The 21,234-nt window shown below is 42.4% G+C and overlaps 1 protein-coding gene and 1 pseudogene across 1 annotated transcript in view; one reads left to right on the top strand and one right to left on the bottom strand.

Moving 5' to 3' along the window:
• GRAMD2B (GRAM domain containing 2B) overlaps positions 1 to 6,789 on the bottom strand; it is a 134,318-nt gene extending 127,529 nt beyond the window's left edge. The window contains exon 1 of the mRNA XM_045487228.1: positions 6,647 to 6,789. Within this exon, the coding sequence (XP_045343184.1) occupies positions 6,647 to 6,774 (128 nt within the window). The 5' untranslated portion in view covers positions 6,775 to 6,789. The remainder of the gene's footprint in view (positions 1 to 6,646) is intronic.
• A 3,927-nt stretch (positions 6,790 to 10,716) lies between these two features.
• Positions 10,717 to 13,916, top strand: LOC123578943 (annotated as a pseudogene).
• Positions 13,917 to 21,234: the final 7,318 nt, after the last annotated feature.

The raw sequence follows: 21,234 nt of genomic DNA, 5'->3' as shown, positions 1-21,234 counted from the left end.
CACAAATAGGGACCTAATATGCTTACTGGTGCTCAGATGGGTGGGGGGTGGGAAACTCATGCCTATATCTCGGCCCCCCCGCCCACCCCGCCCTTCCTCCTTGAGGTGTAGGAATGGGATGCTGGGGCACAAGACCAAACTGAAAACACCAGATAAACATCACAGCTTCAAAACTGAACTTTCCAGAGGCATGGATTGTGAATATGCATTTAAAAATACACTAAATTTCCTCTACAATTGAGCAATGTTACAGGTATTCGTGCTTTAAGATTTATCTGGTGGATTATGCTGTGTTCAGGTTAGTATTTTTTTTTTTTTTTTTTAGTATTTATTCATTTTTGAGAGAGAGAGAGAGAGAGAGAGAGAGGCAGAGAGAGAGGGAGACAGAGAATTCCAAGCAGGGTCCGTGCTGTCAGCAGAGAGCTTCCCTGGGGCTCGAACTCACTAACCGTGATATCATGAGCTGAAACCACGAGTTTAACAGTTAACCCACTAAGCCAGCCAGGCACCCCTTAAGTATCTGATTCTTGATTTTGGCTCAGGTCATTATCTCACCTTTTGTGAGTTTGAGCCCTGTGTCCGAGCCCTGCACTAGGCTCTGTGCTGGCAGTGTGGACCCTGCTTTGGATTTTCTCTCCCTCTCTCTCTCTGTCCCTCCCCCACCTGTGTGTGCATGCTTTATCTCTCCCTCAAAATAAATAAATGAACTTAAAAAAAAAAAAAAAGGGCGCCTGGTTGGCTCAGTCGGTTAAGTGTGTGACTTGATTTCAGCTCAGGTAATAATCCCAGTATCGTGGGATTGAGTCTTGCATGGAGCTTCACGCTGAGTGTGGAGCCTGCTTGAGATTCCTTCTCTCTTTCTCTCTTTCCCTTTGCCCCTCTCCCCTGTTTGCGCATGCTCTCTCTAAAATTAAAAAAAAATTAAATTAAATTAAATTAAATTAAATTAAATTAAATTAAATTAAAAAGAATCAGACACTTAACTGACTGAGCCACCCAGGTGCCCCTCAGGTTATTATTAATATAATTAATTTTATACTCTTAAGTGTATGTTAGTAACTTTTGGGCAAAAAAGTGTGTATTCTGGTGGAGTTGCCCTGAAATTCAGACTTCATCTTGGAATAGCTGTCTATGGAAAACCGGTTTCAGTATGTTGTGAATGTATCCACATTTCTAGAGTGATTTATAATGTGTGTTTGGAGGGTAGGTTATTTGCATTGGAAGGGTAGCTCCATTGTTTCCTTGCTGTGTTACTTTAGAAAGGTTCTTAACCTCTCCAAACATCTGGAAACATGGCAATAGCAGTATCAGTCTCAAAAGGCTCTGGAGAGGACTTGTTACAATAACATACAGTTTAAGCATGAAGCCTGTACTCAGTAAGCATGCAGAAGATACTAGCGATATGGTTGAGTGGTCTTATTATAATACAATCCAAAGATATGATTTTCTTCTCTGGAATGTGACATCAGCTGTGGGCCTGCATGTGGCTTGTGGAAAATCTAATCTCAGAGAGAGAGAGAGAGAGAGAGAGAGATCAAGTACTACCAATTTGTGCCCATGGGGTATTGACATTGGTGCTAATGGCCCCCCCAAGCAGCCTGGAATGCTCAGTCTAACTAATGAAGTAGGTCATATCTCAAGTCCCTTGTTCCTTCCTCTCAAGCCCCTTTGGTCTGTGGCTTCTGTGATCACAATTGGAGAGGAGGTTAATTCCTCCTCTGAAGTCATGAGCCCTTCTCAGAGAGGATGCGACATGGGGCTCGAACCCACGAACCGCGAGATCATGGTCTGAGGTGAAGTCAGACGCTTAACCGACTGAGCCACTAATATTGTTTTCATGTAGGACAAGAGAGGGACATGGCCATGTCATCTTCAGCCTTTCATTTTCCACTGCTGTTGTGTGAAGTAACTAAAAAAAAATTATTTTGCTCTTAGGCTTTAACTTTCTTAAGCTCTGTCGTTTATTATATTTTATTTTATGTTAAAGATTTTTTTTTTTTTTTTTTTTTTTTAGTTTTAAGTAATCTCTATACCCACCATAGGGCTTGACCTCATAACCCGGAGACAAGAGTCACATGCTCTTCTGACTGAGCCAGCCAGGTGCCCCTGTTTGTTACAATATTTTAAAATTTCCCCAGTTCTCTGAATTTCAGGGATTTCCTCCCCATATTTTGCTGTTGGATTACAGGAGCAGGTATATATTTTATTTAAAAACACAGACTCTCTGTGTTTGAATTCTGTTTTCTTTTTTAAATATTTACGTTGAGAGAGAGTACTTGTGTGTAATTAGAGAGAGAGAGAGAGAGAGAGAGAGAGAGAGAAAGAATCTCAAGTAGGCTGCATGCTGTCAGCACAGAGCCTCACACAGGACTTGATCCTAAGAACCGTGAGATCGTGACCTGAGCCAAAATCAAGAGTCCACTGCTCAACCGACTGAGGCACCCAGGTGCCCCTTTATGTTTGAATTCTTATGATGCCTCTTAATAGCTTAGTTTTCTAATCTGTGAAATGGGAATAATAATGGTCTTTGCCTACCAGGTTTGTCAGGAAAGTGAATTAGTACTTGTAAAGACTTTGAATATTGCCTGAAACATAATAAGCTTTTATAATTTATAATTATAATTTATAATATAACAGCTGTATGATAAGCTGTTATAATTATTGTTACCAACATTTATAGTAAAATCATAGGGCCTTAGTTACAGGAACTATTTTTGAAGAGTAAAAAAACACCTTAACGTATAGTTTATATAACATCAAGTCCGCCTGTTTAAAGTATTTAGCTTAGTGATTTTTAGCATGTTTACAGAGGTACTGTCTTTTCACCTCATCTCCTTTTGGAATGTTTTCTTCGTCAGAAAGAAACTTTGTAACCATTGGCAGTTAATCTCCATCCTCCTACCTCCCTGCTTCTCTGCCCTGGGCAACCACTGTTTTCTGTCTCTATGGATGAAACGTTTCACGTAGAGATAGAAAGTAGCTAGTCTGGATATTTCCTATAAATGGGAGGTACTATATGTAATCTTTTGTAACTGGCTTCTTTCACCTTTTTGTTGTTGTTGTTGTTGTTGTTGTTGTTTTTAAATACACTCCACACCCAATGTGGGGCTTGAACTCATCGTCCTGAGATCAAGAGTTGCATGCTCTGCTGGTTGGGACAGCCAGGCACCCCTCCCTCACCTACATGTTTTCAAGTTTCCTCCAAGTTGTAGTAGGCATCAGAATTTCCCTTTTATGAGCCAGTAATATTCCATTTTATGGATATACCACACCTTATGGATCCATGTTTCAATTGGTACATATTTGGATTGTTTCTGGTTTTTGGACATTATGAATGATGCTCCTATGGAAATTTGCGTACAAGTTTTGTGTGCACATGTATTTTCAGTGGCCTTGGCTAAATACATAGGAGTAAAATTGCTGTGTTTAACTTTTTGAGGAAATGCCAACATGTTTTCCAAAGCGGTTGTGCCATTTTGCTTTCTAGCCAGCAATAGATGAAGGTTCCGATCGCTCCACACGCTTGCCAACATTTAACTATTTTTTTTCTTTTTTGGTGAACTGGTATCTCATGTTTCTTTATTTGCGTTTTCCTAATGACTAATGATGTTGAGCATCTCTTCTATGCTTTTTGGCCATTCATATATCTGTTTTGGAGAAAAATGTATTCAAATCCTTTGCCCATTTAAAAATTGGGTTGTCTTTTTATTATTGGGTTGTGTCCTTTGTATATTCTGGATATAAGTCCTTTATCAGATTTGTGATTTGTACATATTTTATCCCATTTTATAGGTTGTCTCATTACTTTCCTTTTTAACATTTATTTATTTTTGAGAGACAGAGAGAACAGAGCATGAGCAGGGGAGGGACAGAGAGAGAGGAGACACAGAATCCGAAGTAGACTCCAGGCTGTCAGCACAGGGCCTGATGTGGGATTTGAAACCACAAATCGTGAGATCATGACCTGAACCAAGTCGGACGCTTAACTGACTGAACCACCCAGGTGCCCCTACTTTCTTGACAGTGTCTTTTGAAGTACCAAGTTTTTAAATTTTTAAATGTTGTAAATTTTTATTAAAAAAAATTATCTTACTAAAAAGTTTTTTAAATGTTTTATTAATTTTTGAGAGAGAGAGGGAGAGAGATACAGAGCATGAGTGGCAGGGGGGTGGGAGGTGGGGGGCAAAGAGAGAGAGAGAAGGAGACACAGAATCTGAAGCAGGCTCCAGGCTCTGAGCTGTCAGCACAGAGCCTGACACGGGGCTCTAACCAGTGGACCATGAGATCCTGACCTGAGCCAAAGTCGGGTGCATAACCGACTGAGCCACTCAGGTGCCCCGGAGACACAGGCTTTTATCTTTTTTATGTATACTATGTAAGTCTAGAGCCAGCATTTTTGCTCCTTTCCCTCTATCCTGATTGACAGTCCTGACATCGTGTTGTTTAGGTACTTATTTCACCTGTTTGTGACAATGGTAATAACCAAGAACACTAAAAATGGTGACTCTCTCTACAGAATCATCAGGCATTTATAATAGCACGAGCTATTGCCAGTGATTACCAGTCTTCGGTTTAAGATTCATCCTGCAGGGTTTTAAAACAGTGAAGAGCAGCGAGGCTGGGCCGACTTCAGAACAGGTGCTGTCTAGGATAGTCTGGTCTTGAGAATTCAGCTCATAGGACCTTTTAAGATGTGAGCCGGGTCATAAGCATGCAATTTGTGGAGGAAAGAATGCACAGGGCTAATCAACAAATACAAAATATTCTCTCCTAGTTACCCCCAAAATGCAGAAGATGACCTAATTGGGTAACAAATGGACAGAGTTTTTTAAAGGTCACCGCAGTTGTGGCGAAGGTGGCCGGTTTGCTACCATGCTGTGTGCAGTGCTGGAAGTGACTCTGTACGGGAGTTATCGCCCGCGTTTTGCAGAGAAGCCGGAGGCTCAGACCGTTTAATGAACTTGTCTGTGTCTCCTAGTTTGTGAGTAAGCAGGCTAAGATTCGAGTACAGATCCAGATGCTTTCCCAATCTCCATAGACTTGGGGAGCTGTTAGCCAGACGGGTTCAGATGTCATTTTGAAATTTCTGGTAAACCAGAGTTCGAAGTCTATGCCTGCCTGACACACCCACGAAAATGCTGTGAATTAAGGTGGGGTTTGGTGTTTGGACCAGACCATCATGGGGGCTGTGGGGACATAGGCTATTTATCTCTGAAACTCCGTTCTAGTGTTTGTTCATTTTTCAGGGACAGAGGATAAAGACTGCAAGGGAACTTAATTCTTGTTAAATTCCTATATGCCTGGTACTTTACGTATAGAAACTTATTTAATCCTCTTAATAATGCTGGGGAATAGCATTCCTTATCTCCAGAAGATAAGGAGATAAGACAACCAAACTCCAGAGACATGGTCTCTTATCCTAGTGCACACTTCCAGTTAAACAGCTACAAAACTAGGATTGAAGGGCAACTTTGCAGAATCAAAAGGCACGCATCTTTCCCTTATTACACATGGTCTCCTGGAAGTAAAAGAAAGCACGTGGTTTCTTGTCTCGTCAGCCCATTTACATTTTATGTTATGTTTTCTGTTCCCGTCATGTCTCATGGACAATGTTTGTCTTCCCAGTGTTGTGTGTACCCATGGTGATTCCTTTAAATGTGTTTCTGGAGGCTCTCTCTTTATTATTGCCCTAGGTCTGGGCTGAGCCTGACAACCTTCCCATAAAATTCTCTTTCTTTTTAAGACAGCATTCTTTGAGGGATTTTAAAGCAATTAGAGTTGGAATTCTCGAGGAATTTTTAAAAAAAATTAAACTCCTCCACATATAATTGGTACTCCCCCAGAGGTTTTACAAAATGTAAACCAGAGAACAAAGCAAAAGTCAGAACACCAAAAACCTCACCCTTAGTGCCTGCTTACAAGGAAGTCGATGAAATCGCACCTAAAACCAAACCTATCTTTCTAGATTAAAAGGAACTTAAAACTCAAACATGCAAGTGCAAAAGTGCAAGTGTGTTACAATTGCATTTTCTTTTGTTGTATTTTTCTCTCTGTCTTTCTGCTTGCCTCCTTGCCTGTCTTCCTTCCTTTTTTTTTTTCCTTTCCTTTAGATACTCCCTGATAGTCTAGTGGTTAGGATTCAGTGCTCTCCTTCTTCCCTCCCTCCCTCCTTCCTTCCTTCCTTCCTTCCTTCCTTCCTTCCTCCTTCTTTCTTTCTGTCCCATTTTCCTTTCACTGGAAAATACTGAATTCTCTTGAACAAATGGAGTCCTGGACTGCAACCATACTTTTCAAGCCTTTCCTAGCATTGCTCATTGTCCTTCTCTACTCGAGGTCTCTTTTTTCGGTTTGAATAATACAAAAACCCTCAAACCTTGCCAGTTCTTCGACGCAATAACCCTAGAAGCAAAATACGCTTGTGTCGTAGGTTAATATGTCCTAGGTTCCTAAAGCATGTGGGATCACTCTTGTTTTTTCTCAAGCCCTTGATGATAAACAAGGAAAATGCTCCCAATGGGCAGCCAAAGACCTCCCTCAAGTGGAGGCTTTCTGTCCTTGAGATGCTAAAGAGAGACCTTTTATATAACAAAGAGGCAATACCCTCTTCTCACCTATTTCTTTTCCAGGTCTGAGACCTGTCACTTACTGTTGTGGGTCTGGGTCCATTGGCTTCACTTCCCTCCTCTTGAACATGCTCTTATGGGGCGGGAGCTGGGCTTGTAAGATCTGCTGGATGTTCGTCTTTGCTTGAATGGCCTGCTGCCTTTTCCACATCTTTTAGAGGCCGCTGATCTTCTCTTTTAGAGGTCAGCTGATCTTCAAGAAACTCTGGGGAGTACCAGGAAGGAACTTTGAGTTTACTCCTGATCGGGCCAGTGACAGCCCTTTCAGCCAGGTGGCCTGCTTTTCCCTCACTGTATAAGGTGCTATCTCAGAAGGTTTCTCTTTCAGACTCTGCTCAGGGGGATGTGATCGGCCACAGCCACGCCTGAGACGTGCAAGTGTGGGTCAGCAAATGACTCAAATGCAGATACCGATGCTTCCCCATGTCCTCCATGGGCGCAGCGAGTGGTTAGCTCAGACAGGTCAGGTGTCATTTGGAGATTTCTGGTAAACCAGAGTTTGAAGTCTACCCCTGCCTGACACACCTATGAAAAAGCAACATTCTGTGTGACTCCTAAGATAATATTCCTTCTCACCTCAAGAGCTTCATCTTATCTTGATGCTGGTGTGAGGTCACTTACACTGACCCCTTGCTCATGATGACCTATGTCTTATTCCAATCTTTATGTCTTTCCTCCCTTCAGAAGATAGTGAGAATGTGCTACCTCAGAGATTGCACCCCAATTCTCCCTCCTCTCACTTCCTCCTCTTTGTATGACTGTGCCTTTTTTTTTTAAGTTTTTGTTTATTTTGAGAGAGAGAGAGAGAGAGACAGAGAGACAGCACAAAGAGGGGAGAGGCAGAGAGAGTGGGAGACAGAATCCCATGCAGTCTGTATGCTGTCAGTGCAGAGCTCGACACAAGGCTCAATCCCACGAACTGTAAGAGCATGACCTGAGCCAAAGGCAGATGCTTAACCAATGGAGCCACCCAGGCTCCCCATGAGTGTACATTGTTTACATTGAACATGCCCAACACAACAACTTTGATACTGATTGTTAAATGATATTATCAATGTTTTATCCCTGCTGCCTCAGCTATGCTTTCTGTAATCAGAATATACTTTTATTTTATTTATTTTTATTTAAAAAAATGTTTACTTATTTATTTTGAGAGAGAAAGAGTGCACGTGGGGGAGGGGCAGAGAGAGAGCGAGAGAGAATCCCAAGCAGGCTCTACACTGTCAGCACAGAGCCCGATGTGGGGCTCTATCTCACGACCGCGAGATCACGACCTGAGCTGAAACCAAGAGTCAGACACTTAGCCAACTGAGCCACCCAGGCGCCCTCCAGAATATACTTTTAAAGAAATGTGTTTTGTGCTGTGTTCATTATGGTTCTTTTCTCATGGTGGGGCTTCAATAAATATTTCCTGTTGATAAATTTTCATACTAGAAAAGGTTATTTTACAGCAAAGTAGTTGTAAAAAACGTTGATCTTTTTTATTCTTCTTTCTTTTTAGCTGTTCCATCACATCACTAATGCAAACACTAAAGTTGCTCCTTAATTAGAAGAATAAAAAAAGAATGAGGGCACCTAGGTGGCTCAGTCATGAAGCATCTGACCGGCTCAGGTCACGATCTCGCAGTTTGTGAGTTCAAGTCCTACATCGGGTAAGCTTGAGCCCTGCTTGGGGTGAATGTGAGCCCTGCTTCGGGTAAAACACAAGCCCTGGGTGAGCCCCTTCTCCCTCTCTCTTCCTGCCCCATGTGGGATATTCTGTCTCTCTCTCTCTCTCTCTCTCTGCCCCTTGCTCACTTGTACCCTCTGTCTCTCTCAGTCTCTCAAAAAAAAGAAAAAAAGAAAAAAAAAAGACATTGGCTGAACTCAAACGATAAACTACTTTTAAATATTTAATAAATTTTAATCTATAACCATTGCAAAACAAAATGTATGTGTGGAGGTGATTTACTTGTATAGGAAAAACTAAGACGAAGATTTACACATGAGAAGGAAGAGTACAATTTACTTGAGTTCAAGGCTAGATAATAGAACAAGATTTCTAGGCATGTGATTATTAAGAATGTACACAACTTTTATTCTCTATCCTCCCTTTTCTACTCTTTGATTTTTTTTTTTCAACGTTTATTTATTTTTGGGACAGAGAGAGACAGAGCATGAACGGGGGAGGGGCAGAGAGAGAGGGAGACACAGAATCAGAAACAGGCTCCAGGCTCTGAGCCATCAGCCCAGAGCCCGACGCGGGGCTCGAACTCACGGACTGCGAGATCGTGACCTGGCTGAAGTCGGACGCTTAACCGACTGCGCCACCCAGGCGCCCCCCTTTTCTACTCTTTGAATCAAAATTTGTCCGAAGGTGTTGATGATCTCGATTAAATTAATGGCCTCTGTTTATCCGTACCCTTTGCCCAATATCTTTGTAGTCCCTGCTCACTCTAATTTGGGCTGGCCTTGTCACTTGCTTTGGCCAGTACAGTGTGGCTGAAGTGATGATGTGACAATTCTGAGTCTAGACCTCAAGAAATGTTACATGTTTCTGCTCCCTCTCTGGCTTCTCTGTGGTCACCATGACAACAAGTCTGCATTTGGGGCATGCTCCATGTGAGGCCACATGGAGAAGAACTGAGTCATTTAGCTATCATGGAGCCCTCAGCTCCCAGTTGACCTGCCATCTGACCACAGACCGAGCCCAGATAAAATCTGATGGATCTAGATTGGTAGAACTACCTGCCACCGGTAGCCTCCTAAGAAATAATAAATAGATTTTTAAGACCCCTGTGTTTTGAGGGGCCAACCTGGGTGGTTCAGTTGGTTGAGCATCTGACTCTTAATTTCAGCTCAGGTCACGGTCCTAGGGTGGCAGGATCGAGCCCTATGTCGGGCTCTGCGCTGGCATGAAGCCTGCTTAAGATTCTCTCTCTCTCTCGCTCTGCCCCTCTCCCCTGCTTGCTCTCTCTCTAAAATAAAAATAAAAATAAAAATAAAAATAAAAATACAATAAAGCATATGTTTTGAGACGGGTAAGGGGTAATAGCTAACAACTTCACATCTTATGTTGGTAATACTAATAGTGTAAGTCAGTAGTAAGTCCTCCCAGGGACTATTATATTTTAACTGTTGTCAGCTGATTGAGCTAAACGAATGTAAGTTTGAGAGTGTCTTTGGTTTCAGTAAGTGAAGATGGGAAACTTAGGGCATGCAATGGAATCTTCCTGGGATTGTAGTCCCATGCACTTCAGAAGGCTATTATTAGACACAAGAAAACATAGTTTTAAGGTCAGGTGGGTGGCATCAGTTAGAGATCTCAAAGCTGTAGCCGGTAGACCTCCAAACTGCTGCCATGACGTCCCCACACGCATGCTCCCCAACCTCCCCCACGGCATTCCCACTCCCCAGGCTAGCCTCCCCCTGCACAGCAGACCGCACTACCCATGACTCACTCTTCTCGGGTCTTTCACAGAAGCCCTTCTTCCATCCCGTATATCAGCTGTGCTCCAGGGTTTTGCACTGAAGGGCTAGCACCAGTCAAAGGTGACCCCCAGTCCTGCCTCCTGCCTCATGCATAATGAACCCTCAGACATGCTAAGGGTTTCGCATTTATGTAATCTGGTTTTCTTTTCTGCAAAACGGTGGTGGGGAAAGACCCTCAGCAAAGCTCTGCTCTGTCTCTCTCCTGCTCAACTTTACAGTTAAAGAAAGAAGTTAGGGAAAAACAGAAGGTTTGGCTTTTCAGAAAGTGAGTCCAGCGTTCTTTTGATCATTGGTAAAGATAGTTACTGCTGATTTAGAAACCTTGAGTATGGGCCAAAGCTTTAGCAAATATTAACTCTAATTTTACGGCCCTTATTATTAACAGTCAGATAAATGATAGTTCAGAGATTTTACATGATGTGAATGGATCCAAAGTCACACATGTGATTAGAGGCAAAGCCATAAATATAGCAAAGCCATAAATGTAGTAATAGTTGGAGTGTCTAATTTGTACTTTCGAAAAAAATTAAAAATCTGCCTCCCGTTCCATAGTATGGATATGTAACATCGTCTTTCGAGTTAGGCAGTACCTCCTGAACCGCATGCATTCTCCTTCAGACACATGAAGGAACTCGAGCCCTACCAGAGTCATCTTATCAACCTGAAAGCCTATTGTAGACCCCTCATAAACTCAGCTTTTGGGAAAACAGCAGGAAGAGGCCACTCAGCGGGGAAGCCTGGTGGGAAAGTGGGGGCAAGTGTTGTCATCGTAATGGTGCCTTTTAGAACAATAAGCTCCAAGCCGGGTGACTTAATCCCCCTCGTGCTCAGTTTCCTCATCTGTAAATGTGGGTGTGGAGTCAATCAGTGCTTTCCTGAACTGTGGTCTGTGGACAATTTCCCTAGCCCATGTGAAAGTTGGAAAATGCTATCTACAAGGTCCATCCATCCCTTAGAGACCTTTCTGAAGGTCTGTATTCAAGAAGTCTGTCATAGCGATCCTGGAAACCTCTTAAGAACCTAAAGGAAGAATGCCATTTTGGAAATGTACAGTCAGATGATTCTTACGATTTCCTTTGGCTATAAAGACATCTGAGCTAATAGATCTTTCGTTCTGTTGCAATTTACGGCTAATTCCATTTTCTTTCTTTCTTTCTTTCTTTCTTTCTTTCTTTCTTTCTTTCTTTCTTTCTTTCTTTCTCTTCCTTCCTCCCTTTCTTTCTTTCTTTCTTTCTTTCTTTCTTTCTTTCTAGCAACAATGCTTTTATTTTAACAAAAAAGTATATAAAGAGGGTCACAAAATGGGGGGTGGTAAGATAGGATGTAATGTGTGCAGTGTCTCTGGATTCCATCCCTCTCTTCCTGCCCCACACGCAAAAGTTACTGAATAATGTACATGTCACCATTCACAGTGCCAGAACACCATCCAAATAATTGTTTTCATCAGGGTCAAAAAATACAGTGATTATGAATGTGCTGTGACCAGTTATTGATTCCACTTTCTACCAAGGAAGGAAACAGGGAAAAAAATAATATTTTGGGGCACCTGGCTGGCTCAGTTGGTGGAATGTGTTACTTTGGTTTCGGGGTTATAAGTTTGAGTCCCATGTTGGGTGTAGAGGTCACTTCAAAAGAAAATCTTTATTATTATTATTATTATTTTAATATTTGCTTTTTTAAAGTTTATTGATTTTGATAGAGAGAGAGAGAGAGTGCACACATGAGAGCAGGGGAGGGGCAGAGAGAGAGAGGGAGAAAGGGAGAATCCTAAGCAGGCTCCACAAGGTCAGTGCAGTGGGACTCAGAACTCTCAAACTGTGAGGTCATGACCTGAGCCGAGATCAAGAGTCAGACACTTATCCAACTGAGCTACCCAGGCGCCCCATTAAGATTTTCTTTTTAAGTAATCTCTACACCCAACATGGGGCTCGAATTCACAACCCTGAGATCAAGGGTCACATGTTTCACTGACTGAGTCAGCCAGGCACCCCTTAAAAATAAAATCTTTTAAAAAAAATCATATTTTCTTGGTTGTCTACTTTGTGTCAGGCACTGTGTTAGATATTCTATGTATTCCGTATTTATTTCTTGCAATACTATGTGGAGTATTATTATTCTCACCTTACTGATATTGATCTTAACTACATCATTTTTTTTCATAACTACTGTAGTCTTACTGAGAGAGTAACAGTACATCAACAATGTAGAGTCAGTGGGCACAATCCCCGATACTCTATCTCTACACATTCTCTAGGTGATATTATCCAGCCCTAGGGCTTTAATACTATTCTTATGGTGTGGTGATGACTGATGACTATGAAATCTCATAATTTTCTCTTGACTGTTCCTGTATTAAATAAACATCTCAAATTTAGTGTGACCAAACCAGCATTTTAAATTCAGAGCTTTCCTCTAAAATTTTCTTGCCCAGTTAACCCCTAGTAATTGGCCTCCATGTCTGCCATGTCAAACAGCAATTTAGATGTTGATTTCTCTGATACCTTCATTCACCATGTGCAGTGTATCAACCAGTCTGTTCTTGCAAGACACATCTAGAATGTGACTGCTTCTCTCCATTTCCATGTGTATTTCTGGTCAAGCTACATCATCTCTTATGAGGACAATTACCGCACTGTTCCATTTGTTTCTACTTGTGTTCTGTCTGCAATCAGGAGCCAAGATGATCTAAGACATAAATACAGGCACTGTCTTGGCCGGTTTGCTGAGGAAGACCACCAGCCTTGTGGGATTGGCTGTATGTGAGGGTCCACACAAGAGTCTAAGTGTATCGTACACAAAGATTCTTGATGTTCTTGAGCAAATTCCTAAAAATGCAGCTTACAGCAAGTATATAGAATGGATTACAAATGAGAAGTGGGGTATGGTTAAAGCGGAACCAGATGTTGAGAAATTAGAAGACCCACTTCAGGGTGGCCAACTAGAAGAGGTGATTCTTCAGGCTGAAAAAAAGTCTGGCAGGAAAAATGATACATCGGAAACCATGGGAGCCTTCAGTGGAAGAGCTCCTGCCAACCACTGGTAATGGCCAATATAATCCTCATTAAATGACTAGTGTGTTGATGGAAAGCTGATGTAATTAAGTGTTCTGTTACATAAAATAAAGAAAGAAAAAACTTAGACCATGTTACTTTGCTCCTTAAGACCTTCTGATGATTTTCCATTTCGCTAAAAAAAAAAAAAAAAAAAAAAAAAAAAAAAAAAAAGATCTAAGTTGCAGTCTCTGGCCTTGCTCATGTCTCCAACCTCATTTGGCCGATGCTTCCCTCCCTACGTTGGTTTCTTTCCCAATCTGCAACGTACCAGGCTTGTTCAACCCCAGATTGCTTCGCTTGCTTTGCCCTCTGCCTGGATGGCTCTTCTCATCCTCACTTGTTGTTGGTTCAAATGTTGTCTCCTCAGGGGTGCCTTCCCTGACCACCTTTTCAGAAATGATCCCACGTTTTGCAGAAACTATCACATGATTCTGCTTTGTTTTTCAAAGGAGTTGTCCCTCTTGTTATTTTATTAGTTTATTTGCTACCCTCCCACCTATTTCTCTCAACTAGAAGGTAAGTCCATGAGAGCTTCCCTCTCTTTGTTGTGTTCAACCCCACGTCTCCCTGCTGGTGTGTTTCACAGTGCCTCGTACATATAGTGGCTCAGTAGATATTTGCAGGCTTAATAAAATAAATGTTATCTGTCTTGCTCATCTTCCCAGCCATTTCTGTTCAGCGCACACTTAAAAATAATCAAACACATGTAAGGCTACACACAGTGTCTTCAGCAGATTTCAAACAAATGTACTTTTTGGAAAGAAATGTTTAATGTGTATTTATTTATTTATTTATTTATTTATTTATTTATTTATTTATACATGTGTTTATTTTTGAGAGGCAGAGAAAGCACAAGTGGGGAGGGGCAGAGAGAGAGAGAAGGAGGCAGAATCCAAAGCAGGCTCTAGGCTCTGAGCTTTCAGCACAGAGCCCGAGGCGGGGCTCGAACTCACAAACTGTGAGATCATGACCTGAGCCGAAGTCGGACGCTTAACCAACTGAGCCACCCAGGTGTCCCAAATGTTAATTAATTAATTAATTGAGAGAGAGAGAGAGAGAGGGAGAGAGAGAGGGAGTACATGTGCACACGTGAGTGGAGGAGGGCAGAAAGGGAGGGAGAGAATCCCAAGCAGGCTCTACACTGCCAACTTGGAAGCGGATATGGGGCTTCACCCCACAACATGAGATCACCACCCTGGGTGGAAACCAAGAGTCACTCGTTCAACTGAATGAGCCATCCAGGCACCTGTATTCAGAAAAATTTTTAGATGAGATTATTATCTGCGTGGGATTTTTTTTAATTTATTTTTTCAATGTATGAAATTTATTGTCAAATTGGTTTCCATACAACACCCAGTGCTCATCCCAAAAGGTGCCCTCCTCAATACCTGTTACCCACCCTCCCCTCCCTCCCACCCCCCATCTACCCTCAGTTTGTTTTCAGTTTTTAAGATTCTCTTATGCTTTGGCTCTCTTCTACTCTAACCTCTTTTTTTTTTCCTTCCCTTCCCCCATGGGTTTCTGTTAAGTTTCTCAGGATCCACATAAGAGTGAAAACATATGGTATCTGTCTTTCTCTGTATGACTTATTTCACTTAGCATCACACTCTCCAGTTCCATCCACGTTGCTACAAAGGGCCATATTTTGTTCTTTCTCATTGCCATGTAGTACTCCATTGTGTATATAAACCACAATTTCTTTATCCATTTATCAGTTGATGGACATTTAGGCTCTTTCCATAATTTGGCTATTGTTGAGAGTGCTGCTATAAACATTGGGGTACAAGTGCCCCTATGCATCAGCACTCCTGTATCCCTTGGGTAAATTCCTAGCAGTGCTACTGCTGAGTCATAGGGTAGGTCTATTTTTAATTTTTTGAGGAACCTCCACACTGTTTTCCAGAGTGGCTGCACCAGTTTGCATTCCCACCAACAGTGCAAGAGGGTTCCCATTTCTCCACATCCTCTCCAGCATCTATAGTCTCCTGGTTTGTTCATTTTGGCCACTCTGACTGGCGTGCATGGGATTTTTTAATGTGTAAAAACTCTGAGATAGAAGAAAGGACAACACTGTGAAGAAGTCATCAGATACTTCTGCACTGAGGCAGTGGAGGTTTGGAAAGGATAAACTGGTGATTCTGGTGTATTTTTTAAGTCATGGTTTCCAGGAGAGGGCAGGGATCGAAACTACAAATGGTTAAACATGGCTTTTGGGAACTTGTCATGTAATTCTTTTTTTGTCCAATCACTCCTTGCTATGGAGGCCAGTGGATTAACTTCTTCCAAACATTGCACTTGGAAAGGAGGGATGCTAAGGGAAGGTGTGGGGTGGCACTGAAATAGCCCCCTCTAAGGTCCCTGCAGAAGGAGACTGTCTGTTATAACCAAAATAAATTCGAAGAAGTGCCACATTGATAATTAGTGGAATATTTATTTTGGCGTGGTATAGCCCTTTTCTAAAAGTTGGAGAGATGTGGAGGAGAGAGAAAAATGGGAAATATCCTGTATTCTCAAAGGGAAAGGTATACAGTAGATAGTTTCATCTTTGAAATTCTGGCGCCACCTAGTGGTGAATGAAGCCTGTTTTAGAGACCCGCCATTTTTCTTAAATGTTTGTCTCAAACTTTCAGGTTATGTCTTAGAATCATACAGTGAGCTTGTGCAATTCCCACCCCCCCCCCCCCACCTCCCACCCATTGCTATAGATTTCAGAATCCTATAGTTCTTATGTGGGGCTTGGGAAACAGAGTCTGGAAAACGGGTTTCCCAGGTGATACTGTAGAATTTTTAGTTAGCTTTTTAAAAAAATAATCATACATCAAGTGGCTCTAGCGATGTTTCTGGTTGTCTTGCCGTAAATTTGTTCCAGAAAGACCATCCTGGCCACAGATAGGTTTAATTGAGGTAATAGTGTCTGAAAGGAGAAGTTCCAGTAATTCATGGAGGTCCAGGCTTTGCAAAGCCACCTCAGGGGCTCCAGGCATTTCCCAGGTGAACTTTTTAAAGCAGAATTAAAAAAAATTAATTAAGTAACTGGATTTATTATTATTATTATTATTATTATTATTATTATTATTATTTAGAGAGAGCACAGGTTGGGGAGAGGGGCAGAAGGAGAGGGAGAAAGAATCTCCAACAGGCTCCACACTCAGTGTGGAACCCGACAGGGGGCTCGATCCCACGTGGGGCTCAATCTCACAACCGTGAGATTGTGACCTGGCTGAAATTAAGAGTCCAACACAACGGAGCCACTCGGGTGCCCCTCTCAGAAGACCTTTTATTTAAGGCTTCCTGAGGGATTCCCAAGGAAATGAATCTTCAAATATGACCTCAGACTCATAATAACAAGTACTCAGGGCATCTACAGAGCTCAGTTGGTTACGTCACCCGACTCTTGATTTTAGATCAGGTCATGATCCACAGTGCTTGAGATTAAGCCGCCTGTTGGGCTCTGCCTCTCAGAGTGGACCCTGCTTGGGATTCTCTCCCCCACCCCTCCCACCTCCGCCCCACTCCTGCTCATGCTCTCTCTCTCAAAAAATAAATAAACATTTTAAAAAATTTAAAAATCTGGCACATTGACTCACATGTGCTTGACTGTGCTCAGATTTCAGCTGTGAATGTAGTGGACAGTTCCATTCAGGCTTCCACTCATTTTAAGGTGATAAGGTCCCCCTTCAAGTCCTCACCTAATGCCCCAGGATTTCCTTTGGTGCTGCACACGCCATAAGGAACTTTCTAGGTTATGACATATGCCCAGCTTGGAAGCACGGGGGAGGTTAACACATCTGGGAGCAATCCATGATCATGGGGGATGGGAGCCAATGGGTCAATACTCCTGCCTCTTCTGCTTGGGGAAGGGCCTCATGAGGGGTTATGTAGGAATGGTAGGCTCAGGACTTTACCCCATGGGCAGAAGTGTGTTTGAAGGGAAGAGTAGTGGCAGGGAGAATTTTAATTAGGATCCTAGATATTTTGGTGGTACCATGGAGATGGGATTGGTTTGGGAAATAAATGGGGTCAGAGACAGATACTAGGCATTGATTATAGTTGCTCTGATTTGAAATAAATTGGGACTAAATTAGGCAGAAAAATGCAGTAGAAATTTGAAGTAGGAGACGTGATAGTAACCCCCTCTCCCTCTCGCTCTCCCTCTCGCTCTCTCCCCCCCAAGTGTACTGGTCTGTTTTCCTTCCTGAATTGAATTGGGCTTATGAAAGCCCATGAAATGGGCTCAGGGTCCCTGTCTTTGTTTTGTGTTGCTCTTTTGCAATCCTCCCTCAAATTTAGTGGCTGAAATGGCCAGTTGTTTTGCTGTTGTTCATAAAGTTGGGCTGGGCTTACCTAGGCGTTTCTTTTTGCTGCTCTTACCTGGGGATATGCAGCTGGTTGTTCTCTGTGCAAGCTTGCTGGTCAGTGTAGTAGTCAGGGTTCTCCAGAGCAACAGAACCAATACGATAGACAGGGAAACTATGGATTGCGAGAAACTTGTTCCGGCGAGTGTTCCGCAAGATAAGCAAACATTTCTAATATATTTTAACTAGATGAAATGAGTGATGTCTTGCGATATGAGTAGGACGTGACACTGAATGTCACATGATCACACCTGAGCCAATGGTCCTTGAAATTCGCTCTGATAGACAAGTGCTTTGGATTACAAGCATGTGTCCGCAACGAATTAGGCTCCCAAACCAAGGTTTCATTGTATCTCAATATACATGAGGAGATTTGTTGTAGGAATTGGCTCAGGCAGTTATGAAGGCTGTCTGCAAGCCGCAGAGCTGGTGGCATAATTCAGGCCAAGCCTGAAGGCTGAGAACCAGGAGCTCCCATGTCTGAAGGCAGGAGAAAATGGACATCCCAGCTCAAGAAGAAAGAGACGTTCGTCCGCTCTTCCCCTTTTTGTTCCAACAGATTGGATGCTGCCTGCCCACATTGGTGACCTCAGGTCTCTTCACTCAATCTACTGCATCAGATGCTAATCTCATCCAGAAACACTCGCACAGACTCACCCAGACATGTTTTACCAGCTATCTGGGCAGCTGTGAGGCTCATCACGTTGACATAAAAAACCACCCGTCACTGTCAGGGACCGCGACATAGACAGCTTGTCTTTGCTCCACGTGCTGTCCTTCCCAGTCACACGCTTTCTCCTCTGGAGGCGACAGGTCTGGGGCACGAGGCGGGGTGGTGGGGCAGCAAAGTCACGAGGTTCTTGAAGCCTGAGCTCAGAGTCACGTTCGGCACATCTGTCTCATTCTCTTGGTCAGAGCAATCACAAGGTGACTCAGCTGTGGGGAAGTAGACTCCATCTCTTGACGGAAAGAGCTCAAGGAATTTAAGACCCCTTTTAATTTACTACTGCAGCCCATCTTAGTAGCCAACGAAATGAACCATGTCCTCTTATACCTGGAATTGGTTTTAAAACTGGAATTCGGGGTGCCTGGGTGGCTCAGTGGGTTGAGCGTCCGACTTTGGCTCAGGTCATGATCTCACGGTTCATGAGCTCGAGCCTCGTGTCGGGCTCTATGCTTTCAGCTCTGAGTCAGCTTTGGATCCTCTCTCCCCTTCTGTCTGCACTCCCCCCCCCCCCACTCATGCTCTCTCCACAAATAAATAAACATTAAATAAAACACAAAAAAAAAAACAAACCAGAATTCGGCTACTTATGTGCTGACCAGTCACACCTCCTCTCTCTCTTATGTGGTAAATATCCTGAGAAATATTTTATATCTGTGACAAGTTGAATTAACCTTCCCTAAGTGGAAGGGTGTAGGGAAAAGCTTGGATTAAAAAAAATTTTTTTTCCAGATTCACTGGACTCACTTAGTTAATATCTTTTCAAAACTATAGTAATTATATTTCAAATGAGTTCTATTTTATTTTTATTCATTATTATTATTTTTTAATTTAATTTATTTTTAAGAGAGAGAGAGAGAGAGACAGAGAGTGAATGGGGGAGGTGCGGAGAGAGAGAGAGGGAGACATAGAATCCGAAGCAGGCTCCAGGCTCCAAGTTGTCAGCACAGAGCCCGACACGGGGCTTGAACTCACGAACCGTGAGACCATGACCTGAGCCGAAGTCAGATGCCCAGCTGACCGAGCCACACAAGTGCCCCAAGTGAGTTCTAGTTTAAACTAGTGAAATTTTTTTGTGTGTGTGAATTTGAGTCTTTTTGTAAGGGAAAAGAAAAAGGTATTTTTATTTTCACAGTATGGCACTGATATTTATGAGATTATTTTCATAATTGTCCTAATAAACACCTTCATAATGGAATAAAAATAATTTATGTTTTAAATGCATGCAATTTCATGAAACACTAGAAAAAAAATTTCAGTATCTTAAATTTCAGAATTACCTGGTAAGAATAGTTTACTAATTTTATAAACTTTTATGACAGGATTGCTCACTGTAATGGAAACATCAAACACAAAGAAAGCTTTTGATAACCTGTTTAAAGGAAGCAGAAATAGGGATGCCTGGATGGCTCAGTTGATTAAGCATCTGGCTCTTGATTTTGCTCAGGGTATGATCTCAGAGTTCATGAGTTCAAATCCTGCATTGGGCTCCATGTGGATAGTGTGAAACCTGCTTGGGATTCTCTCTCCCTTTCTCTCTGCCTTGACCCTGCTCATGCTCTCTCTTTGTCTCTCAAAGTAAATAAACTTAAAAAAAAATAAAACAAGCAGAAATAGGGGGTGCCTGGCTGGCTCAGTCGGTAAAGTATGTGACTCTTGATCTCTGAGTTGTAGGTTTGAGCCCCACACTGGATGTAGAGATTATTTAAAGCTTTTTTTTTTTTTAATTGTAATGTTTATTTACATTGGGGGAGAGAGAGAGAGAGAGAGAATGAGCAGAGGAGGAGGAGGAGGAGGGAGAGCTGGAGACAGAATCTGAAGCAGGTTCCAGGCTCCGAGCCGTTAGCACGGAGCCAGAAGCTGGACTCAAACCTATGAACCGCGAGATCATGACCTGAGCTGAAGTCAAAAGCTTAACGTACTGAGCCATCCAAGTACCCTGAGATTACTTAAAAAGAAAAGGAACTGGAGAAAAGTAAAAGAGTCAGAAACAGAACGGAAATGGCTTTTTTTCTGTGAAGAATCATTTGGTCACATACCATACAGTGGGAGAAAAGTTGTGGGAAAATCTTCTCCCTTAACAGAGCTGTGGCCCTAAGAACAACTGCAGAACTGCAGAGGCAGGAAAAAAAAAAAAAAAAAAAAAAAGCACGATTTTGCTAAAGAGATGAGTGCAAAGGCAGCCTACATCAAAATCTTTTCAGAAGGACCAATTTTCTTTTCTTTTGAACCAAGATCCGTGATTCAGTTCTGGGCATTTCTTTCCAAGACCTTTTTTTTTTTTTTTTTTTCTGGCTTCTCTCACACGACTTTTTGCCCTTCCGTTTCTCACCTCAAACAGCTGCTTCTGAAAAGTTGACTTTGAGCTGTTTCAAAAGGTCATCGTATTCACTGTTTCCTCTTCTGACTACCATGTTTATATTCTGATGCTGGGCTCCACGTGTCTCAACGGGTTTTCCCAGGAAGGCCGGCTTGTTTGTTTAGATGCTCCTGAAACCGAGAAAGAGGGATTCTGTCTCTCAACGACAGTGAACCAAGCTGCTGGCACAGGTGAAAATGAAGATACATCTCAACAATAGAATTTGGAGCAAAAGAAACCAGACACAAGAGTACATGCTGTGTAAGTCACTTATGTAAAATTCCAAAACAGGCAAAGTTAATGTACCGTTCGACCAGGATATGGGTTACTTAGGTAGATAGGCTGGACAGTGCAAGCAAGTGGAAATGTTGGGGCGCTGCCTGGATTTAGGTACCGGGTCCCTTGGCAGGCTTGCTTTGCGAACTTTTATCGCGCTGTGCACTTAGGATTTGTGCAGTTTTTCATTTGTTACACTTCTTGAAAAAGTGGAGCCGTCGAGGAAGGATGGCTTTTTCCTTTGGCTTCAGGGAAATCTGCGCTTGGGTGCATCTGGTGGTTTTTAAGGAAAGAATCGTTAAGTTAGCAACATTATATATTTTTTGAGACCCGCTTTGTTGCAGTGTTGATTTTGATTTTATTGGGTTTCAGT

This window comes from Leopardus geoffroyi, chromosome A1, assembly GCF_018350155.1.
Source record: "Leopardus geoffroyi isolate Oge1 chromosome A1, O.geoffroyi_Oge1_pat1.0, whole genome shotgun sequence".
Classification (NCBI taxonomy): Eukaryota; Metazoa; Chordata; class Mammalia; order Carnivora; family Felidae; genus Leopardus; species Leopardus geoffroyi.
This window is presented reverse-complemented; position numbering and strand designations above follow the sequence as displayed.